The following is a 26,395-nucleotide window of genomic DNA, read 5'->3' as shown; positions in this document are numbered from 1 at the left end:
GGATAGCCAATAGGAAGGGGACGTCAAGGAGCAGCGTGAAGCCGCGGACCTTCCATCTTGGATTGGGGTAAAACGGGGGACTAGGCCTTAGTCAGCACTTTGCCGAAACTGCTGTTTCTTCTTTTTCCTCGGGTTCGGTGCTGGCGTGCTCTGAGAACTTTGTTCCTCTTCTCTGGCTCGGACCCCGGCTTGAATCCCACCCAGGAGGCTTAGAGGGAAACCCAGTCTGATTCCGGGTCCGAATCAGTCTTGGAGCCCGTGCGTGCTACCCCCACGGCCTCGATGAATGGATGAGTGAGCTGCAGCTTGAGGGGGACCACCAATTTGGATTTGGAACCCGATAAAGGCCGACTTCATTTGGGACTCGGGTGGGGTTGGCTTTGGGAAGAGCCGCTACCCACAGAAGTCAGAGGAGCAGAGGCAGGGGTCACACACATGTCTTGGGAGAAAGCCACTGGGATCTTGTTTAAAGGGATATAATGCTTATGAAGTCAGACCCGGGGTTAAGGCTGAGACAGCCATGTAGCTCTGGATCCGGTACATTTCAGAGCTTCCAGTTTCTTGTCTGCAAACTGAGGGTCTTGCACCCCCACCATGGCTGGGGTGGCCCAGCTCACAAAGTGGGAATGGCAAGCCTAGGGTGTGTGCCCCAGAACTTGGCTTCTTGACGCTAGGCTGCAAGAGACTGAATTCCAGCGCCTCTTCTTATCAGCCACTAATTAGCCATGTGTGAAATGGGGATGCAGTTGCTGTATTAAATAAGATAAGACTGTAAAGGTGGTCCCAGGCCACAGATAAAGAAGAGAAGGAGAAAAGGGCTGCTGCTGGAGTCTGTGAAACATGAGGTACACGTGGCAAATGGCAAGTGTTTATTTATAGGTAAATTAGGAAAAGCAGGAAAGTAGTGTGCCTGAGTGGATGGTCATTAGCTGGGCATAGGGAACACAAGGGCCAGGCTTTGGGGGAGGTTTCTTTCTCTGGCAGCTTTGCTGGGGCCTCAGGAGGGACTCAGAGGACCACAGGTGTAGGGGGTGAAGAGCATCAAACAAAGACTTTAAGTAACTCCACCAGGCGTGGGTCCTTGTAGAGCTTTTCCTCCAGAGCCAAGTACTTCAGTGGGGCCAGCTCCTTGTGTCTGAAATCACAGGGAGGGAGGGTTTACAAAGCTGGTACTTTGAGACTTCCCTGGTGGTCCAGTGGTTAAGAATCCTTCTTCCATTGCAGGGGACATGGGTTGGATCTCTGGTCGGGGAACTGAGAGCCCACATGCCGCAGGGCAGTTAAGCCTGCGTGCCACAACCGCTTCTGCCTATGCACCGCAATGAGGACCCAGCACAACCAAAAAAACAAAAGCTGATGCTCCAACATCCTTGTGGGTCCTCTTGGCTCCCGCCACCCCTGCCTCCTCACCGACTGAGCCGCTGCTCCAGGATACGGATGCGGAACATGGCCTGAGAGCAGTAACTCAGGTATAAGTCTTCATCCTCAGGTGTCAGGGTCACCTGATTCTCCTGATACCACTGCTGCTGCTTCTGCAGCTCTTGAGTCTCCTGTGGGCACGGGGAAGGAGAGCAGGAGGGCTGACCCAAATTGCAGGCTGACCCCGCCCCTGCACAGGGCATCAGACAGTCCCACAAGGTCAGCCCCGTCACCCCTTCTCATAGAAGCCAGAGAAGCAGAGGCAGAAAACCTGGGGCCTTGTTTAGAGGGCTGTATGTCCACAAGGACTTCCCAGGTGGCTCAGTGGTAAAGAATCAGCCTGCCAATAGAGGAGACGAGGGTTCGACCCCTGACTGGGGAAGATTGCCTGGAGAAGGAAATGGGAACCCACTCTAGTATTCTTGCCTGGGAAATCCCATGGACAGAGGACCCTGGTGGGCTGCACAGTCCATGGGGTTAGAAAGAGTCAGACACAACTTAGCGACTAAACAACAACGTGTCCACGAGGTTAGAGCAGGAGTTAGGACTGAGAGCCATGTGACTCTGGTCAAAGTACATTTTCAGAGCTTCCAATCTGTCATCTGCAAAATGAGGGTCATTGCACTCACCCCCACCCGCACCACCATAGAGCCGTTTGTGAAGATTAAATAAGATAAGGCAGGGGAACTACACGGTGTGTACCTGACCAACAGAAATGGGTCAAAAACTATAGGAGTTGTTATAATGCTCCCCTCTATCCCTCTGTTCACTCATCCACCTCTCCATCCACCCTTCAACCCAATAAACAAGGATGAGGAAGGACAGCTTGGTCCTTTGGACACACCAGGCACTGACCTCCTCCCCTTCCACCCGTTAGTCCCTCACAAGTCTATGAGATGGTGAGCCAACAGCCCTGGGCTAGTTTTCCGGTGAAGGATGCCGAGGTCCCCACCCCTGCCAGGGCCCCGGCTGCACCTTTTCAAACCGGGCCTGGATGAGGTTGGCTTTGTCAATGAGCCGCTGCTTGAAGTCATTGAGGCACTCCTCCTTGAGGCGCACGGCCTGCCAGCGCGTGAGCTTCTCCCCAGGCGGGAGCTGGGCCAGGAATGGGGCCAGGTAGTCCAGCTGGGCCTCCACCTGTCGCAGGTGCTCCTCGTGTAGCACGCGCTCCTGTAAGGGGACTGAGGGTCGGCTGGACCAGCAGGGGCCGCAGACACCCCCCAGACAGCTCTATAGAGATATGACCACACAGAACCGGGCCCCAAACCCTCTGTGCTTGAGGCCTCAGAGGGCTCTGTGCTGTCTCCTGAGTTCATGGTTATTGGTGACAGCCAACTCTGGTGTCTGAGTTCACACGTCTCCACTCGAGCCTCAGTACATACCTATCACTCAGCAGATGCTCACTCGATAAATGGTAATAAAGCGTCGTTGTTAATGATGTTAAAAACTGCTGGTGAGTTCCTTCTTTCCCTTCTACCCTCAGGCCTTCATTATGTCCTGTGTTGACCGCCAGAGCCCAGTGAAGCTGGAGATGTGGGGGCGGACATCCCCACCTCTGGCGGTCTGAGCACCAGACCTCAGGTGCCCAGTCCTGTCTTGGCCAACCTCATCTATTTTTTTTTTAAAGAAATCTCCACTTGGTTGGTGAAGGGGATTCTGAAGCTGGCCTCAAAAAAACCAAGCTAGGTCTTGCAACCAGAGTGGGTAATGTGAAGGCCCTGTGTGCAGGCGCCAGAGAGCTCAGGCCCATGGCCAGAGCCCACTCGCTGGTGCTACCAGCCCAGGCCACAACCTCCAGGGAAGCCCCCAGCTGGAGGTCTAGGCTTGGCCATAGCTCCTGGAGGTGGTATCTGGGGACCTGGCCTGTATCCTGAGCACGTGTTGGGGCATGATCCAAGGAAATGGTCAGCTCACAGCAAACAGGACCACTGCGGTGTCAATAACTTCATCACCTCTAAAGGGCGTCCCCCACCCCAGAATCTCTATCAACCTCAGTACCCTGGAGGTGGGGGGGGGGATCGGTGGGGGAGGGGTCCGGGGGAAGCCAGGGAGCAGGGCTCACCATGGCCTCCCGGTACTCCTTGCTCTTCTCGTTGCGCTTGGTGTCATAGATGGAGATGGTCAGTGTGTGTGCCTCCTCCTCCTCCTCCCGAAGCTTCAGGATCTCTAGCACCTGAGTTGGGAAGTGGGGGCAGACATGGTTAAAACACCCCCCACCCCTGCTACCTGCCATCTGGCCCCTCTCCTACAGAACACCCGACCTCCAGCTCTGACTCCCAGGCTTGATGTCTGGACAGCTTCTCCTCGTTCTTCAGCTTCATCATGGCCTCGTACTGGTAGAGAAGCTTCTTGGTGTGCTCCATTGGCTCCACCTGGAACAACCGCCACAGTGACTCGGAGAAGCAGCAGCAACCGCTGGGGTTGTGGGCAGATTCTGGAGCCAGACCTCTTGAACCTCTTGGGTTCAAATCTTCCCCTGCCATTTTCTAGCTGTGTGACCTCCAGCCAGTTGCTTCGCCTCTCTCGATCTGTTGCATCTCTAAAAGCACAACTAGCAACAGAAGAGAAACCGGAGACTCAGAGGGGCCAAGGAATGTGCCAGCAAAGTCAGGACTGGAACTAGGAAAGCCAGCCCTGCGGAGGTGTTGAGATCTGTCACAGCCTTGGTGCAGGATGGAAAAGGAGACGATTTTCAGAGGAGCTCAAAGAGTATTATTCCCAGATGGGAGGTCTTGATTTTCCCAGGGGCGAAGATGAATTTCCAGGCTGGGTACCAGGGCCTTCCACCCCAGTTCTCCTAGGTCCCCAAGACAGCGTGTAGGGCCCCAGGGCTCTCTCCTCACTCCACCCCATCCTGCCCATGCCCGCCAGACTCCCGAGCCCACCTCGAAGCTGATACACATGTCGGGGGTCATGATGATCTTGTTGCCCTTGCTGTCCACCTCCATGCGCCGCAGGAACTCGCGCTTGTTGGCCGTGATGTGGTCCGAGCGGCAGTGATAGCGCAGCTGAATGCGCTCCTCCGCGATCAGAAACACTCGCTCGGCCACGTCCTCGTTCGCAGGCTTCGCAGGGTTGCGGAAGAATCGCTCTGTGATTTTCTGGGACACCAGAAGATACGGAGGAGGCAGGGTGGAAAAGGGGAACTTCTGTGCCTGCCCTGAGGACAGGCTCAAAGGACCCTCAGGGACGCTGGGGTCTGGAGTTATTTGGGGGGCGGGGTTCATGTAGAACAGCCCCTCCCAGCTAGACAGTGGCTCTGAAGGCCCCAGGGGTTCTCAGTGCCCAGCGCTCCAGCCCTGTGTGGTGCGTCATTTCTTCTCTAGCTCCTTCTGCCAGACTCTGGTTGCCCACCTCCAGAGACGGGAAGCTCACCACCTCTCCAGGCAGCCTGCTCTATCACTTGACAATGCTTACTGCTAAAAAGAGCTTCTTTGGTGTGCAGAAGTTAAATATAGGTGTAAAATAACGTGATAATATGGAGGAAAAAGCCGCACAATTTAAGTGAAGAGGGTGATATAGGAATTCTGCACGCGTGCACACACACACACACACATACACATCTTTGAAAAGACTCTCAAAATCCAGTCTATTAATATGTGATAATAGCTGAAAGATGGCATTCTGAGATATTTTTTACTTTTTAGAATTTTACATATTTTCTAAGTTTTTAGTCAAGAGTGCGTATACACACACACAAGGACATAATATCTCGGTGGCCCAGTGGCTGATGTCTGGCATCAGACCCGAGATGGTGTGTTTAGTAAAACAGGAAAGGTCACTCAGTAAAGAAGGCTCCCTGGAGTCGGGGCTCCTCCCCTTCAGGGTAACCTTGGCCCACCAGTGTAGGCAGGCATCCCATCCCCATGCCCAGCAGGTACTTACCACCATGGGCCGGGGGTTTGACTCTGCGCTGTTCAAAGCCAGCTTCTTCATCCGGGGCCCGAAATTGACATGGCGGTAGGAGAGGAAGTCCGGCCGTCCGTGGTAGTACTCTGTCATCGTCTTGGGCGTCTCCTCCCGCTTGATCAGGCCGTCCACGCGGGCCGTTTCGTAAAACTCCATGACACGGTCCATCTCAGGTTGCATGGACTTGTACGAGTGCACTGCGGGGAGGGGGTGGCCGGGGGAGGCGGGGGCGGGCCCGGGCGGGGCGACGCCTAGGTGAGCACCTGGAGCCCCTGGCTTCATAACCCGACCCCAGGCCCTGGGGAGAAGCCTCATGTATGACGTCACCAATGCCCTAGAGCTAGGTGTTTAGGCTGCTCCCAGCTTTTTTGTTATTATAATCAACACCATGATGAACATCTGTTTGATGTATGTTTCCTTCTTGCCTGCTATTTGTGCAACAGAACTGCTGGTCAACAAACATACATAATTGAAAGCTATCATTGATTATTTTGCCCAACTGCTCCCCGAAAAGTTGTGCCAATTTGCTGTCCTACCAGGAATGAAGGGGAGTTTCTTGCTTACACGTGGTAGGGCCATTTTTTCATTTTTGCCAACTGAAGGGTTGTAGGTTGGTCCCTTATTGATTTTCTTTCTTTCTTTCCCCTTCCCTTCCCGTCCCTCCCCTCCCCTTCCTGTCTCAACCAAGTGAGATTGGACATGTTTTTAGATGTATATTGACCCTATGTTTTTCTTTTGTGAATTCTTGGATTGGGTTGTTAATTCCCTCCCAGGATATGTCCTTCCCTGCTTCCCAGCCTCCTGGGCTCGCCACCACATCCGCACTGCCACACTTCTGCCACCTGCATTGCCCTTGTGGGGGTGCTTGTTGGTTTTCTTGTAGGCATCCTAACCCCTGTAAACGTGGCCACAATGGGTACCTGATCCCAACCACAGCATGGGCAGCAGCCCTGCTTTACCTTTCCTGGAGGAACACTTGTCACATTTCCTTAGATTTTCTGTGCTTCCTCTGACCTCCCACACATCTGCTTTGCTTGGGGAGGCAGGGGCTATTTCGGTTGCTTGCCACCCAAGAACCCTGGCAATAAGGATGCTGGTTCCTCCCACCATGCATCAGCTGCTGTGGAGGCTGCTCTAAGGAGCACATGAGGCCCCCACCCTGGGCTCTTAGCTGGCCTAGTGATGGGGTCCACGCACTGCGCAGTGCCTGGGGGTGGCCTGGCTTGAAGTAGTCGACATTCAAGCCCGTGATCTTGTTTATGTGCTTCAGCTCCAACATGTCCTCCCTGTTCTGGTACCACTCCTTCACCTCCAAAGTCTTGGTACCTGTGGGGCCCGATCAGTGTCTGAAGCAGCCAGGCCAGGTCCCCCAGCTGCTGTCCCACCTCTCCCAGCACACAGAGCACACCAGCATGGCCCACACTCACACGGATAGGGGTGGTGACATGACCGAGGTCACGTAACATGTCGGAGAACCCAGCTCTCTGCCCCCCTCCACCCCCCCACCCTCACCCCCCTGCAGCTAGAGCTGCCTACTTACACTCCAGGTCCTTGTAGGTTGTGAGGCGGCACACGAGGCCGTTGTTGTTGAGGTACGGGGCCCACTTCTCCAGCTTCGCCCTCTTGTACTGTATCACCTTCTTCCCGTTTGGGCAGCGGGTCTCGAACGCTGAAGACACAGAGTGGGCTGGGGTCTTTCCTCCTCAGACTGGGGGAAGGGAAGGCCAGCCTCACCAGCCACTCTTCAACCTCTGTCCACTGTGCTGTTTGCTCAGCTCCTCCAGCCCCCAAGCCCACTCCAAGGAGGCAGAGGGGACAAGTCACGAGGGCGGCTCCTGCCCTGGAGGACATCTCAGCTTGAGCCTGACCACACCGCATTCTTCCAGACCTCGGCTGGAAACACCATCCCCTCCTGCCCTTACTGTGCTGACTTCTTCCGATCCCTTAAAACTTAGCTTAGATGAGCCTTCCTCCCAGAAGCCCTTTCTGCCCACCCACTCCCAGCCTCCAACCCCCAGTTCCCATGACACCCTCTCCAGCCCTTCCCGCCCTGATGAGACAGCCTAGATCCTCCCCGTGGGTCCAGGCACTCCCAGATGGAAATCTCAGCAATCAGCAGAGGCTGGCACGGGGCACAAGCATGCTCTGCCCCCCCGCTTTCCCTGCCCCCCAGGTACTGTGAGTAGTCTCCTCCTGGCAGAGTGGGCTGAGGGAGGGGAACAGCACCTGCCACACTCCATCACCCTGGGTGTGGTAACTGAGCCCTGTCCTGCGTGCCAGACTAGGGTCAGGCCCCCGGCCACAGAGCTGAGCGTGTATGTGGGAAGGAAGAGATGAAGAGGGTGCAGCAGGAAACATGGGGCTGGGGTTTGCAAATGAGGGGCCGAGGCAGCCTCTGCAGGCATCCCGCCACCACAGATGCCCCCAAAGGCCCAGAGATGCTGTACCTTCCGGGGAGATCTCAATCTGCTCCACCCACGAGGGCGGCATGTCGAAGCTCTTATCCTCATCCTCCTTGCCCTGTTGGGAGAGGTGGGGGTGGGGTGGGTAGTTCTGATTAGGACTGGGCCTTCTGATCAGGGCTGACTTATGGGCAGGTCAGAGCTGCTCCCTCACCCCCCAGGGCCAAGCCCCCCAAGGTGGCTTGTCAGCTCCCTCAGGGGTGCTAGAGATCTGACCTGGTATGACCTGAGATGGGGGGAGGAAGAGGAGCAGCTCCACCCCTCTACCCACCTGGCACCTGGTGAGGACAGCCATGCCCTGTCCTGTGTGACCCCCGGCCCCACCCCACCCCCGACTTCCCGCAGAGGCAGGAGACAAAGCCACAGGCCTTTCATTAGAAGAGGGGCTTCTGGAGTCGGGTGGGCCCAAGCCCCACCCTCCATCTGACACCAGCTCAGGCAAAGTCCCTTAACGGCTCTGAGTGTCAGTTTTCTAACTGCTTGGGAGGATTGACTGATAAATGCACATAAGGGTTTGGGACACTGCTGGCCGAGGGGTCTAAGGTGCTGCATTCAGGTCGTAGTCTCCCCTGGAGGCGTGGGTTCGAATCCCACTTCTGACAGTATTCTAGCTTTCCTCCCCTGGTGGCTCAGACGGTAAAGCGTCTGTCTACAATGCGGAAGAAGTGCCCTGGGTCGGGAAGATCCCCTGGAGAAGGAAATGGCAATCCCCTCCAGTACTATTGCCTGGAAAATCTCACAGACGGAGGAGCCTGGTAGGCTACAGTCTATGGGGTCGCAAAGAGTCGGACACGACTGAACGACTTCACTTTCACTTTCTGGTTGACCTTACTGTTTTTCTTTCTCTTTGAGCCTAGTTTCCCCATCTGGCAAATAAGGCCTAGTCTAGGCAAATGAACTCTCTGATGATACAAAAGGCCACAGCTAGCAGGAAGAGATTTCCCACGTTCACTGCACTCATGAGGCCTTTTTCTGCTGTGAACTCTCTGATGACGAAGAAGGCTCGAACTGCTAATAAAACATTTTCTACAGTCACTGCACTTATAAGGTCTTTCTTCAGTGTGAACTCTCTGATGATTGAGAAGGCTCATCCTAGCAATAAAAGATTTCCCACATTCACTGCACTCATAAAGCCTTTCTCCACTGTGAATTCTCTGATGATACCAACGGCCAGAGTTAGCAGTAAAAGATTTCCCACAGTCACTGCACTCATAAGACTTTTCTCCAGTGTGGATTTTCCTACCGGAACTGAGGAGGTGCATTTGATTAAAGGAGGTCCCATAGTTACTGCCCTTATATGGCACTTCCCCTCTGTGAACTTTCTGATGATAACGGATGCCAGCCAGAGTTATAAAAGAGTTTCCACATACATTACAGGCATAAGGGCTTTCTCCTGTGTGAATTCTCTGATGTCTATGGAAATTGGAGTTGTTGATGAAAGATTTCCCACATTCATTGCAGGTAGAAGGCCTTTCTCCAGGGTGAATTCTTTGATGTACATAGAAAGAGGATTTATGGGTAAAACATTTTTCACATTGAATTCATTCACTTATAAGGCCTTTCTCCAGTATGACTTCTCTGATGTTCAATTTGAAAACAGAAACAAACTCAGGTTTAAGGGCTTCACTGGGGGCTCACTGATAAAGAGCCTGCCTGCAAAGCAGGAGATGTGGGCTCGCTCCTGGGTCGGGATGATCCCCTGGAGGAGGAAATGGCAACCCAGTCCAGTATTCTTGCCTGGAGAATCCCATGGACAGAGGAGCCTGGCAGGCTACAGTCCATGGGGTCGCAAAGAGTCAGACACGACTTAGCAATTGCATTGGACAAGTGATCTTCAGGTTAGGTAATCACAAAAACTTGGCATAAGATTTTCTCAGTTTGAAACTTCTCCATGAATGGATACATGTAAATGCATGGCTGAGTCCCTTTGCTGTTCACCTGAAACTATCACAACATTGTTAATCGGCTATACTCCAATATAAAATAAAAAATTAAAAAAACAAAAACAAAATTCTTCTTGCCAAATTGCTCAGACTTCTGACACCCACTTGGCCTGTCTGTTCTCATTTTGACGCCTGCAGGGGGCACCAGTGGTCCAGGATTTACTGCGCAGGAGAGGAGTCTCTCTGGTCTCCAGGGAGAAGACGCTGAGAACACTCAACACCACTTCCAGGTGGGTCTACACGTCTGTCCAAGCACTTCACACCAGTGGTCTCACTTGTCCTCAAACAGCCCCAGGAGGCCGAAAAGAACTGCCTTTGAGAACCCAGACTTGGGAGCCGGACTGTCAAATCCCAAGTCAAATCCCAGCTCTGTTACTTATTGGCTGTGTAACTTTGGGTCAGTTATTTCACCCTCTGTGTGTAAGCCTTCCTGTCAGTAAAATGGGGCAATAATAATCACTAGCACCCATCACACCAGGTAGCTGTGAAGATATTGGCAAGTTAAACACCTACTGGCACTTAGAAGGGCTTCCCTGGTGGCTTAGATGGTAAAGAATCTGCCTGCAATGCAAGAGACCCGGGTTCAATCTCTGGGTTGGGAAGATCCCAACCCACTCCAGTATTCTTGCCTGGAAAATCCCATGGACAGAGAAGTCTGGCGGGCTACAGCCCATGGGGTGGCAGAGTCAGACACGACTGAGACTAACACTATCGCTTTCACAGCACTTAGAAAGGGCCATATGAGTGTTACCTATGGGCTGACTTGTATCCCCCCAAAACTCATATGTCCTAGTACCCAGAACCCCAGAATGTGACTATATTTGGAGACAGGATCTTTAAAGAGGTATCAAAGTTAAACTGAGGTCCTTCAGTTGAGCCCTAATCCAATACTACTGGTGACCTTATAGGAAGAGATTAGGACACAGACGCACACAGAGGAAAGAGTGTGAGCACCTGGGGGTGGGCACCCCTACAAGCTGAGGGGAATCCAACCCTGCTGACAGCTCGACTTCCAGTCTCTAGGGCTATGAGAAAAGAAATTTCTGCTGTTTAAGCCGCCCAGTCTGTGTTGTGGCAACTTTAGCAAACGAATACCCCAGTTACTACTACCACGATGTAACTGACCCCATTCCCCCATTTTTCATGCAGATGGTGAAACTGAAGCTTCCACCAGTTCAGAAGTTTGCCCAAGATGTCAGAGCCAGGAGTGAAGGCTTCTGGGCCTCTGGCTGCCACTCACAGGGCCTCATGCAGACCTGCCTGGATTGCCCCTGAGTAGGAGATCAGAGATGACCAGGTCAGTGACCTTCAGAAGGGCTGATAGGCGGGACAAGAAAGGTCTGGAAGTGTGTGTGGATGGTCATGGTGACCACGCAGGAGAGGCCTGGATGTGAGGGATGGGTTCTGGGGCTCCCCAGGTTTGTGGAGAGGGTCTTATCGCCCTACTCCAAAGGGCAGGGCAACCGCTGAACAGGGTGTGGGCTGTGCGTGTGGGGCTGGGCAGGAGGCCTGAATGCAAGTCCCAGCCTTTCCCTGCACCATTTGGGGGTCCTGGGCAGGTCGCTGGACCTGTCTGGGCCTCAGTCTGCCCATCTGTAAAATGAGGGCATGGTCCAGGCCCTTCTGCTTCAAAGAATCTATAAGTGGTCTATCTGAACTGCTCCCCTCGCCCTAGACACATACCTGTGGGGGGAAGTGTGTCAGGCTGGCCTGAAGCAAGACAGGGTGTCAAGTCCCCCCAACTCCACGGAGGCTCACCAGGTTTTCCACGTCATCATCATCATTCATCCCCTCGTCCTCCTCCTCGGTCAGGGACAGGAAAGGCTTGTCAGTCCCCAAAAGCAGGTACTCCCACCTCACGGGGTCTCCCAGGTCGAAGACCAACTCCTGATGGAGAAAGGGGTCGCTGAGCACACCCCACAGCCAGTGCACCCCTCTCCTGCTCCACAGGGGCAGGGAGCAGGCGGGAAACAGCCAAGCCCAGGGTGAGAAGACACCCCGCTGGCTCTCAGAGGGGCCAGAATGTGGCTCTAGGCTGCCTCTGAGAGTCCTCGCCTGCCCTCCTCATCCCCACAGGGGGATGGAGGCCCTGGGGAGGCTGGGACTGCCTTCCCGTGTTGGTCTCAGGGTGAGAGACTCGAAAACTCTCTGGCCTGGGATAGGCCTGGATGTGGAGCTCATTTGGCATTGTCCTTACAGGAAGAGATGAGGTGTCGCTGTATAGCAAAGACCAGTTCAAGAAATAGAACACTATCCACACTCCCAGAAAGTCCCGTGGTATCCAGTTACCACCTCCCTCCAAACACGTGCACATATTTTTTAACTTCTGTAAATGGCACTGAAGTTTTGGGTTTTGTTTTGGCTGCAGTGGGTCTTCATTGCCCCAGGGCAATGAAGGGATCTTCATTGCAGTGAAGTGATCCCAGGGCATATGGGAACTTAGTTCCCCATCAGAGATCAACCCTGCATCCCCTGCATTTGAGAGGGATTCTCAACCACAGGACCACCAGGGAAGTCCTGGCACTGAGTTTTTATGCATAAGTATGTATGGAAGTTCACTGAGCCGGACGTGTAGGATAAGTGCATTTTTCTGCGTGTATATTGCACTTCAATACAATGTTTTTTAAAAATCAATTGAACTAACAATCCACATTTTATAAGGATACAGAAACTAAGAGAGTGACAATAATCATACTGGAATGATTATGTACAGGCAAAGCAGTAGCCCTGGGTACTCCAGGAAAAGTCCAAAGCCCCCTTGGCTGGTGGCCAGCTCTCCCCACAGACCACACCCACCCTCCCCCACTGCGCCTGCCACACCCGCCCAGGCCCGCCCAGCACCTTGCAGCAGTTCCAACAATCCTGCATGTTGACCCAGTAGTTCTTGTGGTTCCAAAGGCTCTCAATTCCCAGGAAGTGATCGTCCTGGGTGCTGTAGCTACGTGCAGTGAATGGGTCAATGAAAAAGCTCTCAGGCACCTCGCGTTTCCCCGACAACACCAGGACCCAGGAATGCACACGAAGGCCGTGCAGGGGGTCGGTCTTTGCATTTTCCTGCTCCTGCACGGGAAAGGTGGGTGACCTCAAGGCAAATGGATGGGAAGGGGATCATCAGGGGTCCAAACATCTCCCTGGGGCTGAGGAGCTAGCAAAATAACCAAATTTTGATCCACACTGCATCTCTGGTTGACTTTGTGACCTTGAGGACATCACCCCACCTCTGAACCTGTTTTCTTATAGATAAAATGGGAGGATCTAGCTCGATCTGTGGTTTATAACTTGACCTTTTGGAGCTCTAGGGTATCTGGGATTTTTGGCTTTCTGTGTTGTGATTCTGGGTGAGAAAGATAGAGGGACAGACACCATATGGCTTCCCTATCTGCATCCCTCTGGGAAAAGGGTCACTGTGCCAAGTTCATTATTGCATCCCCAGGGTCTACTGCACCCCACGGTAGACCCTGAATAAATACTGTATGGAAGGAAAGACAAGAAGGGAGGGAAGTAAAGTAGATGAGAGGATGATGAGAGTGTGGGTGGATAGGAGGAGAGATGGAAGGATGGGAGAGAGGATGGTGGGAGGATGGATGGGAGAGTGGATGGGAGGGTAGGTGGGAGGGTGGGAGGGAGGGTGGTGGGAGGGTGGATGGGAGGATGGTGGGAAGATGGTGGGAGGATGGATGGGAGGGTGAATTGGAGAATGGATGGGAGGATGGATGGGAGGGTGGTGGGAGGATTGTGGGAGGATGGTGGGAGGAAGGTGGGAAGGTGAATGGGAGGATGGATGTAGAGTGTATGCAGGTATATCTTCAGTGAGCTTCTGGTCTGGAACAAGGAGGACACCAGAACTGCACACCACACAATGAACTGGCCCAGGCAGCACAGCTCTGTAGTATTAGCATCTGGCTGACCACCACTGGGATTCCCGCATGGCTGGGCGGAAGTGGGGTTGTTTGGAAGAGGGAGGAAGGGATTTGAACCTGGGGGCCCATAAACACATCCCTTCGTGACCTTGGTCTGTTTCCCCATTCCTAGCAGCCCCTTCTCTGGAGCCGAGTCCATGGCTTGAGGGCTGAGGATGGTGGACCCACCAAGAGACGTGCCTCCTCCTGCTTCCGCCGATTCTCCTCCTCAGCCTTTATTGCCTCCTGCCTCTTCATCTCCTGTTCCTGCTCAAACCTGCTGGTCAGGTCCCTGGGCGGTTTAATGGCATACTTCTTAGGGGGTGCCTTTTCCTCCTCCTTGACTGTCTGTCACGAGACAAGAGGTAAAGGATCGGCAGCCACGCACACTGTTGCTCCTGGGGTCTGCAGGCTCTCTGACCCCAAACACAGAAAGAGCCTCAGCTCCAGACCTGTGACTGTGGGCATGTCCTCCCATTTCCCTAGCCGCAGCCTCTTTTGCAAAATTCAGTGAGAACCTTTTCCCCAGGCTTGATCTGCCCAATGGAGACAGGACAATGCCTGTATGAGTTGCCCATCCAGGCCAGAGCTCAGGAGGTGTGACTTCTGTTCTTCGTCCTCCACGGCCTAGACTAGCTACGATCTGGATCTGATTTAGAAAAAGGGGCAAATTGTCGAGAATCAGATTTTCCAGGTTTTACCACTGCAGGGCTTCATATGTTGACTTGAAGTGAGAGTTTCCTGGGCTCGGAAAAAGAACAAAGCCTCTGTGTGTGTGTGTGTGTGTGTGCGTGCGCGCACGTGGGCATGAGCGTGTGTACAGAAATGTGTGCTAGGTGGACAGAAAATGTCCAGGAAAAGACAGCACCGGAGCTGCAGAATGGGGACCTGATATAAGGGAGAAATAGCGAATCTCCACCATTCATGATCAGACAGACTGGGCCTCAGCCCCCAGGGACCCATTTACCGGTTGTGTGACTTTGGTCACAAAAACTATTTCATCTCAACACACTCACATGTAAAACACAAGAGCAATCATTCCTACCACACAGTGCTCTTGAGAGGAGCAACCAAGTCAAGAAACGTGTAAGTGGTTTATAGACCGGAATGTTCTCAGCACCCATTAGCTATTGATATCAATTTCATAATTAAAATTTTGGCTGAGCTAAGAGGCCTGTATGTGAGTTCATGGGCCTTTGGAGCCAAAAGCAGTGATGGAGCTTTTTTTGTTTCATCTTTCCTGGGGAGCTGGGCCTGGGAGAGCAGGCTGGGCTCTCACCAGGTGCCTCCCTCTCCTCCACCAGGAACAGCCCCGGGGGCCCCAGTTGCTCACAAAGGTATAACACAGGTGCATCATGATGGTTGCCTCAGGTCCCTGGATCCCCTGCCCCAAGCTGCAGATACCCATGGGGCCTTGACCCTGGGTAAGGCCAGGGTCATGAATCAATCCAGTCCATGAAAAGCATTATCCGCCTGTGCATGCAGGCTAAATCACTTCAGTCGTGTCTAACTCTTTGCGACCCTATGGACCGTAGCCTGCCAGGCTCCTCTGTCCATGGGATTCTCCAGGCAAGAATACGGAGTGGGTTGCCATACCTTCCTCCAGGGGATAGTTCCAACCCAGGGACTGAGCCCACATCTCTTACATCTCCTGCATTGGCAGGTGGGTTCTTACTAGAGCCTCCTGAGAAGTCCTTTCTGCCTGTAGTGTGGCTATTTTTGAAATGCACAGAGATGCTTTAATGATTCCTACAATTAAATTCACTTAAAAGTGTTCTGAGTGTTCACAGCTGCCTTGGGCCATTATGGTGTGTGCTCAGTCCGCATGTATAAAAGCACCACCACTGCCTGCTGTGGTTTGCTGGAGGTTTGGTGAAATTTTGTGCTGTTAAAAAAGGGATCTTTTTATATGAAGGGGGAAAAAAAAAGACAGAACTACATGTCTGTTCATTTGTCTGCTTTTTCCTTAGATGAAAATGACTGGATGGATTTTTATCATGTGCACAGGATAAATTTGGAAGAATTTGGCTGAAGATAGCCGCCATGTGGCATTCACTAATGTGGGGAACACAGTAGCTGAAGCTGAGTGACAACAAGTGGAGAGGAGCAGCCAGTTTGGAGGAATGGGCTGTGTGCATGAAGATGCCAAGGGGACAGAAATCATCAGCGGTTCGATTTCAGTGAGCGCAGGTGTCCCAGTTGTAAAGCTCAGTGGCAGGGACAGGCTGCTATAAGGATAGTGTGTCTCATGTGATGCTGAGGGCAGCAGGGGCCCGGCTGTACCTCCTTGGGCTTCATGGTGAGTGGGCACACCTCCCGAGTTAGGTCCATGTAGCACAGGTCCCGCGAGCCGTAGCCGTTGACACAGTAGGCATCGTAGCCGGCGCCGATGAGCATGGAGCAGAGCAGCGTGCTGAAGTCGAAGCAGTTCCCCTTCTGGTACTTGAGCACAGTGGTCGAGGAGTAGAGGTACAAGGGCTGGGCACAGCAGGCTGGTCAGTACAGCTGCCCCCTGCCCCTCACCAGTCTCCCCAGGGCTGGGCACCAGGGCCAGTGTGCAGGCTCGACCCCAGTGGGGCCCCTCCCCTTTGCTGGGTTAGGGAGCCTGCTAAGAATGGGGTGAACACCACAGGCCCCGTGTCCAGAAAGTGCAATCCACATTTGCCTGTAATTCCAAGGGGCCATGGACTCCTTCCTGATGGGAAACACCGTCTGGATGTTGAGGCTTCTGGCCTGAGGATCTTTGATTGGATGGTCTATGGTTTTATTCCAAAGTTACCCTTACCTCCTACCTCTGTCTCCCTCTTCTCTTTCTCCACTATGTACATATCCCCTTCTCTCTCCCTCCTTCCCACCCTCCATTCTTAAAGAGATTAAGCTGGTCAGAACCCAAAAAATGTGGCCTTGAAACATGGGTAGCTGGTCCCCCTCTCTCCTTTTCCACCTCCTAAAGTCCTAAAAAGAAGACTCTGAAAGCCGAAGGAGGCAAAGGAGTCAAAAAGGTGGGATTTCAGAGATCAAGCATGCTGTGTGACCTCAGGCAAGTGGCTGTCTCTTTCTGGGCCTGTTCCTAGCCTCACTCCCAGCCAGGGGGTCGGTGAGGGGTTCGGCCCCGACAGACTCATAGACTGTGGCCCGAGGCTGGCCAAACCTCCTTCTCCTGACCTGCCTGGTTTCCCATCTCTGGCTTCGTGGCCTAAGGATGCAGCCTCAGGTGGTACTTACAGGTTTGAGGGGGTCGGGCAAAGGCACCATGGACAGGAAGTCGGAGATGAACTGGGCGCAGGTGTCCCAGTTGTAGAGCTCAGGGTAGGGCATCAGTGTGGGCCGGATGGTTGTGCTCACGAACTTCTGCAAAGGGAGAGACCACAGGCCCTGGGGCAATGTGCCACTTGGGAGGAAACCACGGTGCTCCGAGGAAGCTGGAGACCTCAGGATGGGGTTGGGGGTGGCTCTCTAGGCCTCTCTGGGCCTCAGGTTCCTACTCAGGACCTTGGGAGTTGGAGGAAGGGATTCCCTCAAGGCCCTTCTTGTCCAGATCTAGCATAATCCTGTGCTAGTGATGTGATCACTACTGCGTCATCACCACAACCCCACTCAGCACTGCTCAGTCCTGCATCACCTCCCTGACCCCCAGCAACTCTGTGAGGCAGGTCCCGCTGACGGGTGAGGAAGCCGAGGCTCTGAGAGGTGAGCTGACTTGTTCAGGTTCACAGTCAGTAGCACAGTCGGGTCTGTCTGGCTCTAGACCGCTGCCCAGCGTGGGGGAGCTAGTGCTTCCACAGCCTTTGAGGGGCAGCTCTGCTGCCCTGGGGCCAGGAGCCAGGCCTCTGGGGTCTCCGCTGTGAATTCGAGGAAGGTTTCACCAGCACCAGATCACACATGGCCCCACCTAAGGGGCAGCCCTCGCTGATGGCTGTAGCAGAAATGCAGGTCCGGGGTTACCAGATCTAGGAAAGAGGAGACTAGGGATCTGGTTGGGAACAGCTGAGTTCCAAGTGCTGGCAGCTAACACAAGGGTTACATCACCAGGTGGGCCAGATCAAACGGTCTGCAAGCCCCTGTCAGCCTATGTAGGGGCTGCCGCATTGTAACTTCGCATTCATCTCCTGCCATCCCATCTACAGGTGGGGAAACTGAGGCCCAGTGAGAATCAGGGACGTGCCCTGGGTCCCAGGGTGGGAAGGAGGGAGGCCAGCACTCGGGTCCTGGCCCGTTTTGTCTTATATCTCTGCCTTTCTCTGCACAGGGCTGGCCTCGTGGGCATGGGGGCTCCAAGCCACCACAGGGATGACGCACACTGGGCCTGCTGGGGCCTGTGGCATTTGAGTTTATATGCTGCCCGCCCCCACCCTCGAGGAGAGGGCTGTGCTTGGCCCGCCTCCCTCCCTCTGTGCTCCGGCCCCGGCCCTGCCCTCTACCACCCAGTCTTACAGGCACTTCGCATTCGTTCAGCGGATGCAGGAAGAGGGGCACCCGGTCCGGGCACAGGTGGCTGTACTGGCGGGAGAAGTTGTCAGCCACCTGCAGCAGGTGCTCCTCCTTGAGCGTGTTGCTTTGGTAGGAAAGGGGCAGCTTGGAGGTGTCGATAGTGTCCTTGGTGAAGGTCCTGTGTCCACAAGAGGGTGGTATCAGCCTGCGTGGGGTTGGGCCTGGCACACAGGGAGCCCTCCGTCTACCTTAGTTGCCACTACTAGCTGCTCTACTCCTCATTTAATCCTCGTAACTACTTAGGAGGGAAATGTCTTTCTATCAGCTGCTCTTTTTTTAAAATCTATTCTTAATTGGAGGATAATCGCTTTACTATGTTGTGTTGATTTCTGCTGTACAACAACCATAAGGATACACAGGTCCCCTCCCTCTTGAACCTCCCTCCCCTCTCCATCATCCCACCCCTCTAGGCTGTCACCGAGCACTGGGTTGATCAGCTGCCCATTTAAACAGATGAGGGAAATGATGCAGAGAGGCTGAGCGGCTTGCCCAAGGTCGCACAGTTAGGGAGGGGCAGAGTGGAGACTTGGCCCAGACAGCCTGAAAGCCTGGTCCTCACTCTAACCACCTCCTTGTAGGTCCCTGTGCTGCCTCCCAGCCCCGGCATCACCATTCGGACCTGCTCTCTCTCTCTGCCCAGCCCTGGTCTGACCCCCGCCAGGGTGGCTGGGCCAAAGCCCCCTCCCTCCCCATCCCTGACACTCACAAGATCTTCTCCGGGACAGAGACCTCGATCTCTGACAGCTTCCTCTCCAGGTCTCTGAGCATCTCCTGCGTCATGGTGGTTTCCCCTCTCCGCACCTCCATCGGCCTCTTTGTTTTCTCTCCCCTCTCGGCCCGCTCGGCTGCTTCTTCTCGCTCCGCCGCCTCTTCCTCCTCCACTTTCTCCTTCAGGACCTCCATTCTGGCGTGTCTCTGACTGTCTAGAGAGGAGGTTGCTGCAGGAGGGTTAAATGCACTCAGAATGGCCAGTTTCAGGCCAGAATGGAGTCAATGACACCACCTGTGTCCTTGGGTGGTGCTTTGATGTGCTTTAGAATTTAGGGGTCCCCAGCCTCCAGGATCTAATGTCTGATGATCTGAGGTGGAGCTGATGTCATAATAATAGAAATAAATTACACAATAAATGAATCATCCTGAAACCACTTCCCTCCACCCCTGGTTCATGAAAAAATTGTCTTCCATGAACTGGTCCCTGGTGTCAGAAGGGTTGGGGACTGCTGGTTTAGGGCACAAAGGGAGGAGGCAAGACCCTCTTAAACGTCCTTTCCATCAGAGAGAAAGTCTCCACATGGTGCAAGTACATCTGTAACACCTTTCTGACATTTTCAGATTTCCCCTTGAGGCAGAGATGTCGCAGGGCACACGTTGAGACTATTGTCAGGGCAGGAGCAGGTAGCTGAGACTTATTAACCTTGCTTTGCTTTTTGTATATTTATTCAGCCAGTTACTTTCTCCTTCTGGCTGCTGCTGCTGCTGCTAAGTCGCTTCAGTCGTGTCCAAATCTGTGTGACCCCATAGACAGCAGCCCACCAGGCTCCCCCGTCCCTGGGATTCTCCAGGCAAGAGCACTGGAGTGGGTTGCCATTTCCTTCTCCAATGCATGAAAGTAAAAAGTGAAAGTGAAGTCGCTCAGTAGTGTCCGATTTCGAGACCCCCATGGACTGCAGCCCACCAGGCTCCTCTGTCTATGGGATTTTCCAGGCAAGAGTGCTGGAGTGGGTTGCCGTTGCCTTCTCCGAGTATTATGAAGTTTCCTATTAAATATATTTATGCTTAGTCCAGTAAGTCTAAATTCAAAGAAACTTATTCATAATTATCTTTTAGACCTCTTAGATATGACACCTATATGCTCAGTCACTAAGTTGCTAACAGGGCTGGTTCCCAGTGCCTCACGAGACTGGGTGGCACCATGGTTGGCAACACTGGAGACAAACAGTTGTTGTTTCCCAAGCCAGGTGTTGAACCTGTGTCTCCTACATCTCCTGCATTAGCAGGCAGATTCTTTACCTCTGGCGCCATTCATAACAGCAAGGAAGAAAAAAAAAGAGGTAACATCACCATACTTGGAACACAGAGAGGGCAAGAATGGGGCTGCCTCTAAGGCACCTGAATAAGGGGCAGGCGTCAGTGACACAGCCTACAGTCTTCTGGCCAAGCCCTTGCGTCATCTCTCAGGATGGAGGACCTTTGTGGGGGCTGGTGGGGGGTGGATGGACACTGAAATGCCATATATGCTCATGCGCCCTAGGGAAGGCCTTGTCTGCAGCCAGAGAGCCCAGCCTCACTACAGTGGACCAAAGATCCTGTCCCCTTATAATTCCCGAAGTGATAACACCAGGCACATCTTTTTCTTTTTTTTTCTGTTTCAGCAAGGCTGGGTGACCCCCTGGATGACTCCCTGATGGGGAGTCTTTCTGGTCACCAGAAAGACCAAGCTGTGGCTGGAAGCTTGGAATTTCCAGCCCCTCCTCCATTCTCCAGAGACAAGAGAAGAGTAGAAATGGGCTCAATAATTGATCAAGCCTCTGTGAGGAAGCTTCCATAAGACTCTCAACAGTAGGATGTGCAGAGAGCCTCCAGGTTGGAAAGGCAATGTCCTCTTCGGGGACAGAAGCTCCTGCACTCAGGACCTTCACAGACCTCCCCAGACCTCGCATCATGTATCTCTTCACCTGCCTGGCCATCTGTGTCCTCTACTGTGTCCTTTAATAAACTGGTAAATGTAATGAGGTGTTTCCCTGAGTTCTCTGTGCCTCTCTAGCAAATAAATAGAACCCGAGAGAGGGGTCATGGGAACCCCCAATCGGTAGCTGCATTGAACAGAAGTTGTGGGTAACCCGGGACCGACTACTTGCTTGCTATTGGCATCTGGAGTGAGTGGGAAGAGTCTTGTGGGACTGAGCCTTTAACCTGTGGGATCTGATGCCACTCCAAGGAGGTAGTGTCAGAATTGAGTTGAATTGTAGGACACCCAAGTGGTGTCATGGAGCATTTCTTGGGACTTCCCTGGTGGTCGAGTGGTTAAGAATTCTCCTTGCAATGCGGGGGGCGTCGGTTTGATCCCTGGTCAGGGAACTAAGATCCCATGTGCAGTGGAGCAACTAAGCCCATTCCTCAAAACTACTGAGCCCACGCGTCACGACTAGGGAGTCCTTGAGCTGCAAAGAAAGATCCCACAGGACGCAATGTAGATCTATGTGCGATGCAACTAAGGACTGAGGTAGCCAAATACATAAATGAATATTTCAAAGAGGAATTACTCAGTGAGGGGAAAACCCACATATTTGGTACCAGAAGTGTCAGAAGCAAAGGGTTTTGTCTGAGAAGTAAAGGAGACACACAGAAGGTGGAAGACTGAGTTTTTCCATTACGGACCCTATGAGGCAGATACTGTTATGATACCCACTTTTCAGAGGAGAGCACTGAGGCCTAGAGAGGTTAAGTGCTTGCCCTAAAGTCACAGAACTAGTAAGGAGCAGAAATATACATGAACCTGTATATTTCTGGCTCTGAAATCCATGCATTTAAGGGCCTAATAAAATGTAAAAATACTAGAAGGAATGGATGGTTTAGTGGAGGGGGAGTGAGTAAGGAAAGACATAGGAGGGGAGGAGGCCAAGGTGTCAGTGGGCAGCCACTGAAATGGGCTCTGAGCCAAGGTCACAGAACACGTCATCAGAGGTGCTGAGCCAGGACTTGCAACGCTTATTCCCTGCATCAGCCTGCCCCGTCAGCTAAAGCACAGTTTGGGGAAGGCAGTCCCGCCTTAAAGTTCCTCCAACTCTGTGCCCAGCAGCGCTCCCCACCCCACAAGCCCTTCCCTGAGTCTTTCTCCCCAGCAACAACCTCCTCTTCACCATCACATACACACACACACACACACACACACACACACACACACACACACCACACACACACACACACACACACACACTGAAAACTTCCCCAGAAAGTTTGGGGTTGACAGGCCCCAGGCAGAAGAATCCCCCTTACCACCAGAGCCCGCGCCCTTGCCCTCCTCCCTGCCAGGTGGGGTTCAGCCACCCCACACCGCAGCTCCCATCTCACCCTTGAGGACAGCCTGTACCATCTGTTAGCCTGTCTCCATGGTAACAGCTTTCCAGGCCGAGGGCAGGTCCTGGGAGAGGAGGCTTCTGGGAAATGTAGTCTTTTGTCACTAACCAGGTCTGGGTCCAGGAGACCCACTGCAGAATGTCCCTCAGCCAGCGGTGGGCTGGAAGCAGCTCATGTGCCAGTTTGCAAGAACTGATGGTTAAAGCTTTAGGAATGTTTGTGAACCCACTGATGAACCCTGTCATTAGTAAAATTTAAATTATAAAAACATACAAGTAAATAGACTATACTAAAAGCAGAGGTAAGAAGTACTCAAAACTCATCACTTCCTAATTATTTTACTGCATTTTATTGTTATCTGAGCTCCAGAGGTTATTTATCCCTATTGTTATCTATACGATGAAAATATTATGTAAGGGTAAGCTGCTCTGCATCTTTTTCCAACTCTGTTCAGTGATGTCACATAGGTAGCTTAAAATGGTCCATGAGCTTACTTATACCACAGAGACTGGCAAATGCTGCAGAAAAGGACTTTTTCTCTTCTCACGCGTGCTAAGTCGCTTCAGTCGTGTCTGACTCTTGGCGACCCTGTGGACTGTAGCCTGCTAGGCTCCTCTGCCCATGGGATTCTCCAGGCAAGAATACTAGAGATTTCTCTCATCAAGTGTTGTTAAACATTTACCAGGACAGCACTGCTTCCGCTTGCATGCTCAGTATGGCCTTCATCAAACAGATAGAAAGCAGTGTGGGTCCTGGCATGGCCCGCCTGTCATTGTGGACAGAGTCAGGCTGCCCAAGTCCTGGTTCTAGTCGAGGCTGGACCACTGATTTAGTATAAATCTCATGGCACAGGGAAAACTTACTTGTTAAGTTAGTGGCCCATGAAATTGCTTACTTTAATTTCTTTTAAATTCCAAGGAAAAAATGAATAGACCAATAATGCACATTATGAGTCCACCTGGGATTATATTTGTCTTCGTACCAATGTAGTCACAAAAGATAACTTCTTCTTTTTTTTTTTTTTGAAGGAAAGGGCCCATAAAACTTGTGATGCTGCCTTGTCGGGGTCTGTGGGGTCCAGAGAAATCCTGCAGATGTCTGGACGAGATTGTATAGTTGCTGCTATTGGTGAAAATGTAGGCATCACCTCAATTCTTGATAATAAAGAACAATTTTTTTTCTTCTGGCTGGAACATTATGCAGTCATATAAAATAAAGTGAGAAGGATAAATTAGATGGAGGGAAAATTCCTAAGATGGCATGTGGACTTCAGTCCTGGAGTTCATCCTGGAATTACCTCTCTGGGGAATTCACCTGGGAGGCAGCCAGGAAGGGAAGAGGAAAAGGAAAATGTGATATGCGCCACTGGCGGAATGGAACATAGGTCTCCTTTTTCCTTTTGTCTCGTGCAACACCTAATTTCCTCCACATAGTTGTTTATTCCTCTTTACCCATTCCCAGCCCACATAGGCATCATTCGGACGCTCCCCAACTCCCCACCAAACGAGCATTCTTTTTCATGCTGTCAGCATTTTTAATTGGTGTTAATGATATTGTATTAATATTTTTCTGTTTCTTAGACACTTGCTAAGATCTGTGTTTTTAACATCCACCCACTGGACTTCCTTGGCGGTCCAGTGGCTAAGAGTCTGGGCTCCCAAAACAGGGGGCCTGGGTTTGATCCCTGGTCAGGGAACTAGATCCTGCATGCTCCAACTAAGACCTGTCATAGCCAAATGAACAAAGAAAATAAATAAATATTAAACAAACAAACAAAAGCCGCACCAGAATTTATTAAAAAGAAAAAAGATCCACCCACATTAATTTCCTCTTTACTCTCCCAGCCATGGACACCCCACTTTGCCATCAACTCCCATTATTCACAGATAATGCCACTCATGTCATTGGTGGAGTCCCTTCTAGACCTGCAAGTGTATCTCTGGGCTAAAGAACCAGGAGCAGGACTGCTGGCTCAGCAGCAACACTGCACTTCTTTTTCAGGTGGTGAAACCTACACTCTCTCCACCTCCCACAATGCCTGAGGGAGCCTGGTACTTGCCCCCACCAGCAGCTGATATTCACTCCCTTCCTGATGTTTGCCAGTTTCATAGGGGTACAACAAGATCTTATTGTCATTTGAGCATGTGCCTCTCTGATTACTAAAGATTTAAAATCTGTCTTCATGTGCTAATGTGTTAGCTTCAAGGGTTTCTTCTTCTGAAACTGTCTTTTAAAAACTCAACCCATTTTTCTTTATTGCAGAATTATCTTGTTTGGATTTACAGGACTTCCAGGTGTTAATCCCTGGTTCCAGATGCTGCAAATGCCTCCCTCCATTCTGTCACAGGTCCACTAACCTTGCCGGTAGTGACCTTCATTAAACAGAAAACTTTAATTTTGATGTATCTGAGTCTATCAAGTTTTGGTCTGATGTTTTGCACTTATGAATTTTTGTTTAAAAAGTCCTTTCTTGCACTTAAGTCACAAAAATATTTTCCCCTCTGCGATGACCTAGTTGGGTGGGATGGGGAATGGGAGGGAAACTCGAGAGAGAGGGGATATATGTATACAGCTGATTCACCTTGTTGTACAGCAGAAACTAACGCAACATTGTAGAGCAATTATACTCCAATAAGAAACATTTTCCTATGTTAACTTTGTAATTTTGCCACGCCATTTAGACCTTTACTCTGCTGGAAGTCCATCTCTGTATGAGCAGTTAAGTAGGGATTTTGTTTTATTTTTCCCCTTACGATGAGTTAATTTTCCAACACCATCATCAGATCATTTGTCCCTTCCTCGTGCGTGATGTCACTCTCGTCATACAGTAAGTCCCTGGGTATACATGTGTCTGCCATGGAGCCGTCTGTTCTATTCCACTGGTCTTCATGTCTATCCCTGCATAGACTCCACGTTGAATTTACCACTATGGCCTTGTACACTCTTTATATCTGCAGGTCAGTTCTTCCTTCTATGCCCTCTTTCATTAAGGATGACTTAGCTATTTGACGCCTATATGCCTTAATATAAAATTTATTTTATTTAGTTTTTAAAATTTTTACTTATTTACTTACTTCTGGTTGTGCTGGGTCTTCATTGCTGTGCATCTTTTTCTAGTTGCAGTCCGTGGGCTTCTCATTGCGGTGGCTTCTCTTGTTTCAGAGCACGCACTCTAGGGTGCACGGGCTCAGGAGTTGTGGCCCACAGGCTTTGTTGCCCCGCGGCATGTAGACCAAGGGGCAAGGGATCTTCCTGGACCAGGAATCGAACCCACACCCCCTGCATTGCCAGGCAGATTCTTAACCACCAGACCACCAGGGAAACCCTTTCATATTAATTTTAGAATAAGTTTCAGAAAGCCTAGAAAAATCACTTAGAATCTTTATTGGAATTACATTGTATTTGTAGGTCAATTTGCAAAGAATTTTTATCTTTTGATATTAAATTACTTCTCTGAAAGCATGAAGCAAGTAGGTCTTCTTACTTCTTACCTATTTGTTACATTGTAATGAAAAAGTATTAGGAAAGAAGAAGTTGGGACAGAACAGAGAGAACCTGGCAGGGAACCACAAAGAGGGGACACCCTTCCTTCCCCACATAGATGACTACTGCTGCCTATGGCCTGATAAGGTGTCAGCCAAAGCCGAGTTCCGGCTTAGTCACGATCACACTGTGTTGGGTGGGCAGCCCTCTTAGCCAGTATCTCATGTAATCATCAGTTGTGTCAGGCAGCTGCCGTTATCCCTGCATTACAGATTCAGTAGGTGAGGAACTGGTCCAAGGCAAAGAACTTGGACCAAGCAGGCTGACCTCTGAGTTCATGCTTTTGACCATTAGGCTATCCACCTCCTAGGTTGTCCTTTGGATACATCAGTGACAGGAGAACTTCATCTGTCTAGGTGGACCTTGGGGTGTTTTTTTTGCCATAGCCCTCCCCAGCCTTAGCATGTGCTCGACTTGGTGCTTGGAGCCACTTTTGCACTGACTTCAAGCAGTGAGGGACCCCAGCCCCTCTGCTGCTGCCTGGCCCTGGGGCGGAGAGCCAGGCAGCAAACAGGACATCTCTGCTGTTACTTATGCACCCCTTCGGCTTTCCCCAACCGCACCTGGAAACCCCGCCCATCCAGGGCTTGTGGTTCTATTGGTCCCTCATCCCACTGAGCATGTCTTAAGTGAGAAAGCAAGGAAAAGGCAA

General features: G+C 51.8%; 1 protein-coding gene and 1 long non-coding RNA gene across 3 annotated transcripts; one reads left to right on the top strand and one right to left on the bottom strand.

The window, feature by feature from the left end:
* The first annotated feature begins 37 nt into the window (after positions 1-37).
* Positions 38-2,866, top strand: LOC138419800 (uncharacterized). The gene is made up of 2 exons (XR_011249071.1): positions 38-845; positions 1,225-2,866. It is a non-coding gene; the product is annotated as an uncharacterized lncRNA (long non-coding RNA).
* DRC7 (dynein regulatory complex subunit 7) lies at positions 847-22,240 on the bottom strand. Of its 2 annotated transcripts, XM_069552865.1 has the most exons (18): positions 22,195-22,240; positions 18,830-19,061; positions 18,067-18,241; positions 16,858-16,983; positions 15,916-16,110; positions 13,822-13,980; positions 12,575-12,793; positions 11,492-11,620; positions 7,776-7,848; positions 6,869-6,997; positions 6,526-6,654; positions 5,305-5,525; positions 4,305-4,520; positions 3,681-3,791; positions 3,482-3,592; positions 2,395-2,589; positions 1,411-1,550; positions 847-1,135 (listed from the first exon to the last, which is right to left on the bottom strand). In XM_069552865.1, the coding sequence occupies exons 1-18, from the start codon at positions 22,214-22,216 to the stop codon at positions 1,042-1,044; spliced, it is 2,676 nt and encodes an 891-aa protein (XP_069408966.1). In that variant the 5' UTR covers positions 22,217-22,240; the 3' UTR covers positions 847-1,041. The 2 variants fall into 2 exon arrangements, with proteins under 2 accessions (XP_069408966.1, XP_069408967.1); XM_069552866.1 differs by lacking the exon at positions 6,526-6,654 and having other exon boundaries at positions 22,195-22,226.
* Positions 22,241-26,395: the final 4,155 nt, after the last annotated feature.

The sequence above is a fragment of the Ovis canadensis genome, chromosome 14, assembly GCF_042477335.2.
Source record: "Ovis canadensis isolate MfBH-ARS-UI-01 breed Bighorn chromosome 14, ARS-UI_OviCan_v2, whole genome shotgun sequence".
NCBI classification, from domain to species: domain Eukaryota; kingdom Metazoa; phylum Chordata; class Mammalia; order Artiodactyla; family Bovidae; genus Ovis; species Ovis canadensis.
This window is presented reverse-complemented; position numbering and strand designations above follow the sequence as displayed.

Bases quoted from the DNA above. Each gene is read 5' to 3' on its own strand.
- DRC7 (XM_069552865.1), bottom strand. From the start codon at position 22,216: ATGGTACAGGCTGTCCTCAAGG. The intron at 5,526-6,525 runs GTGCGTGGACCC...CCCTCCCCGCAG, and splicing joins CCACCCCCAGGCACTGCGCA to TGCACTCGTACAAGTCCATG. The intron at 1,551-2,394 runs GTGCAGCCGGGG...CCGTGCCCACAG, and splicing joins TCCAGGCCCGGTTTGAAAAG to GAGACTCAAGAGCTGCAGAA.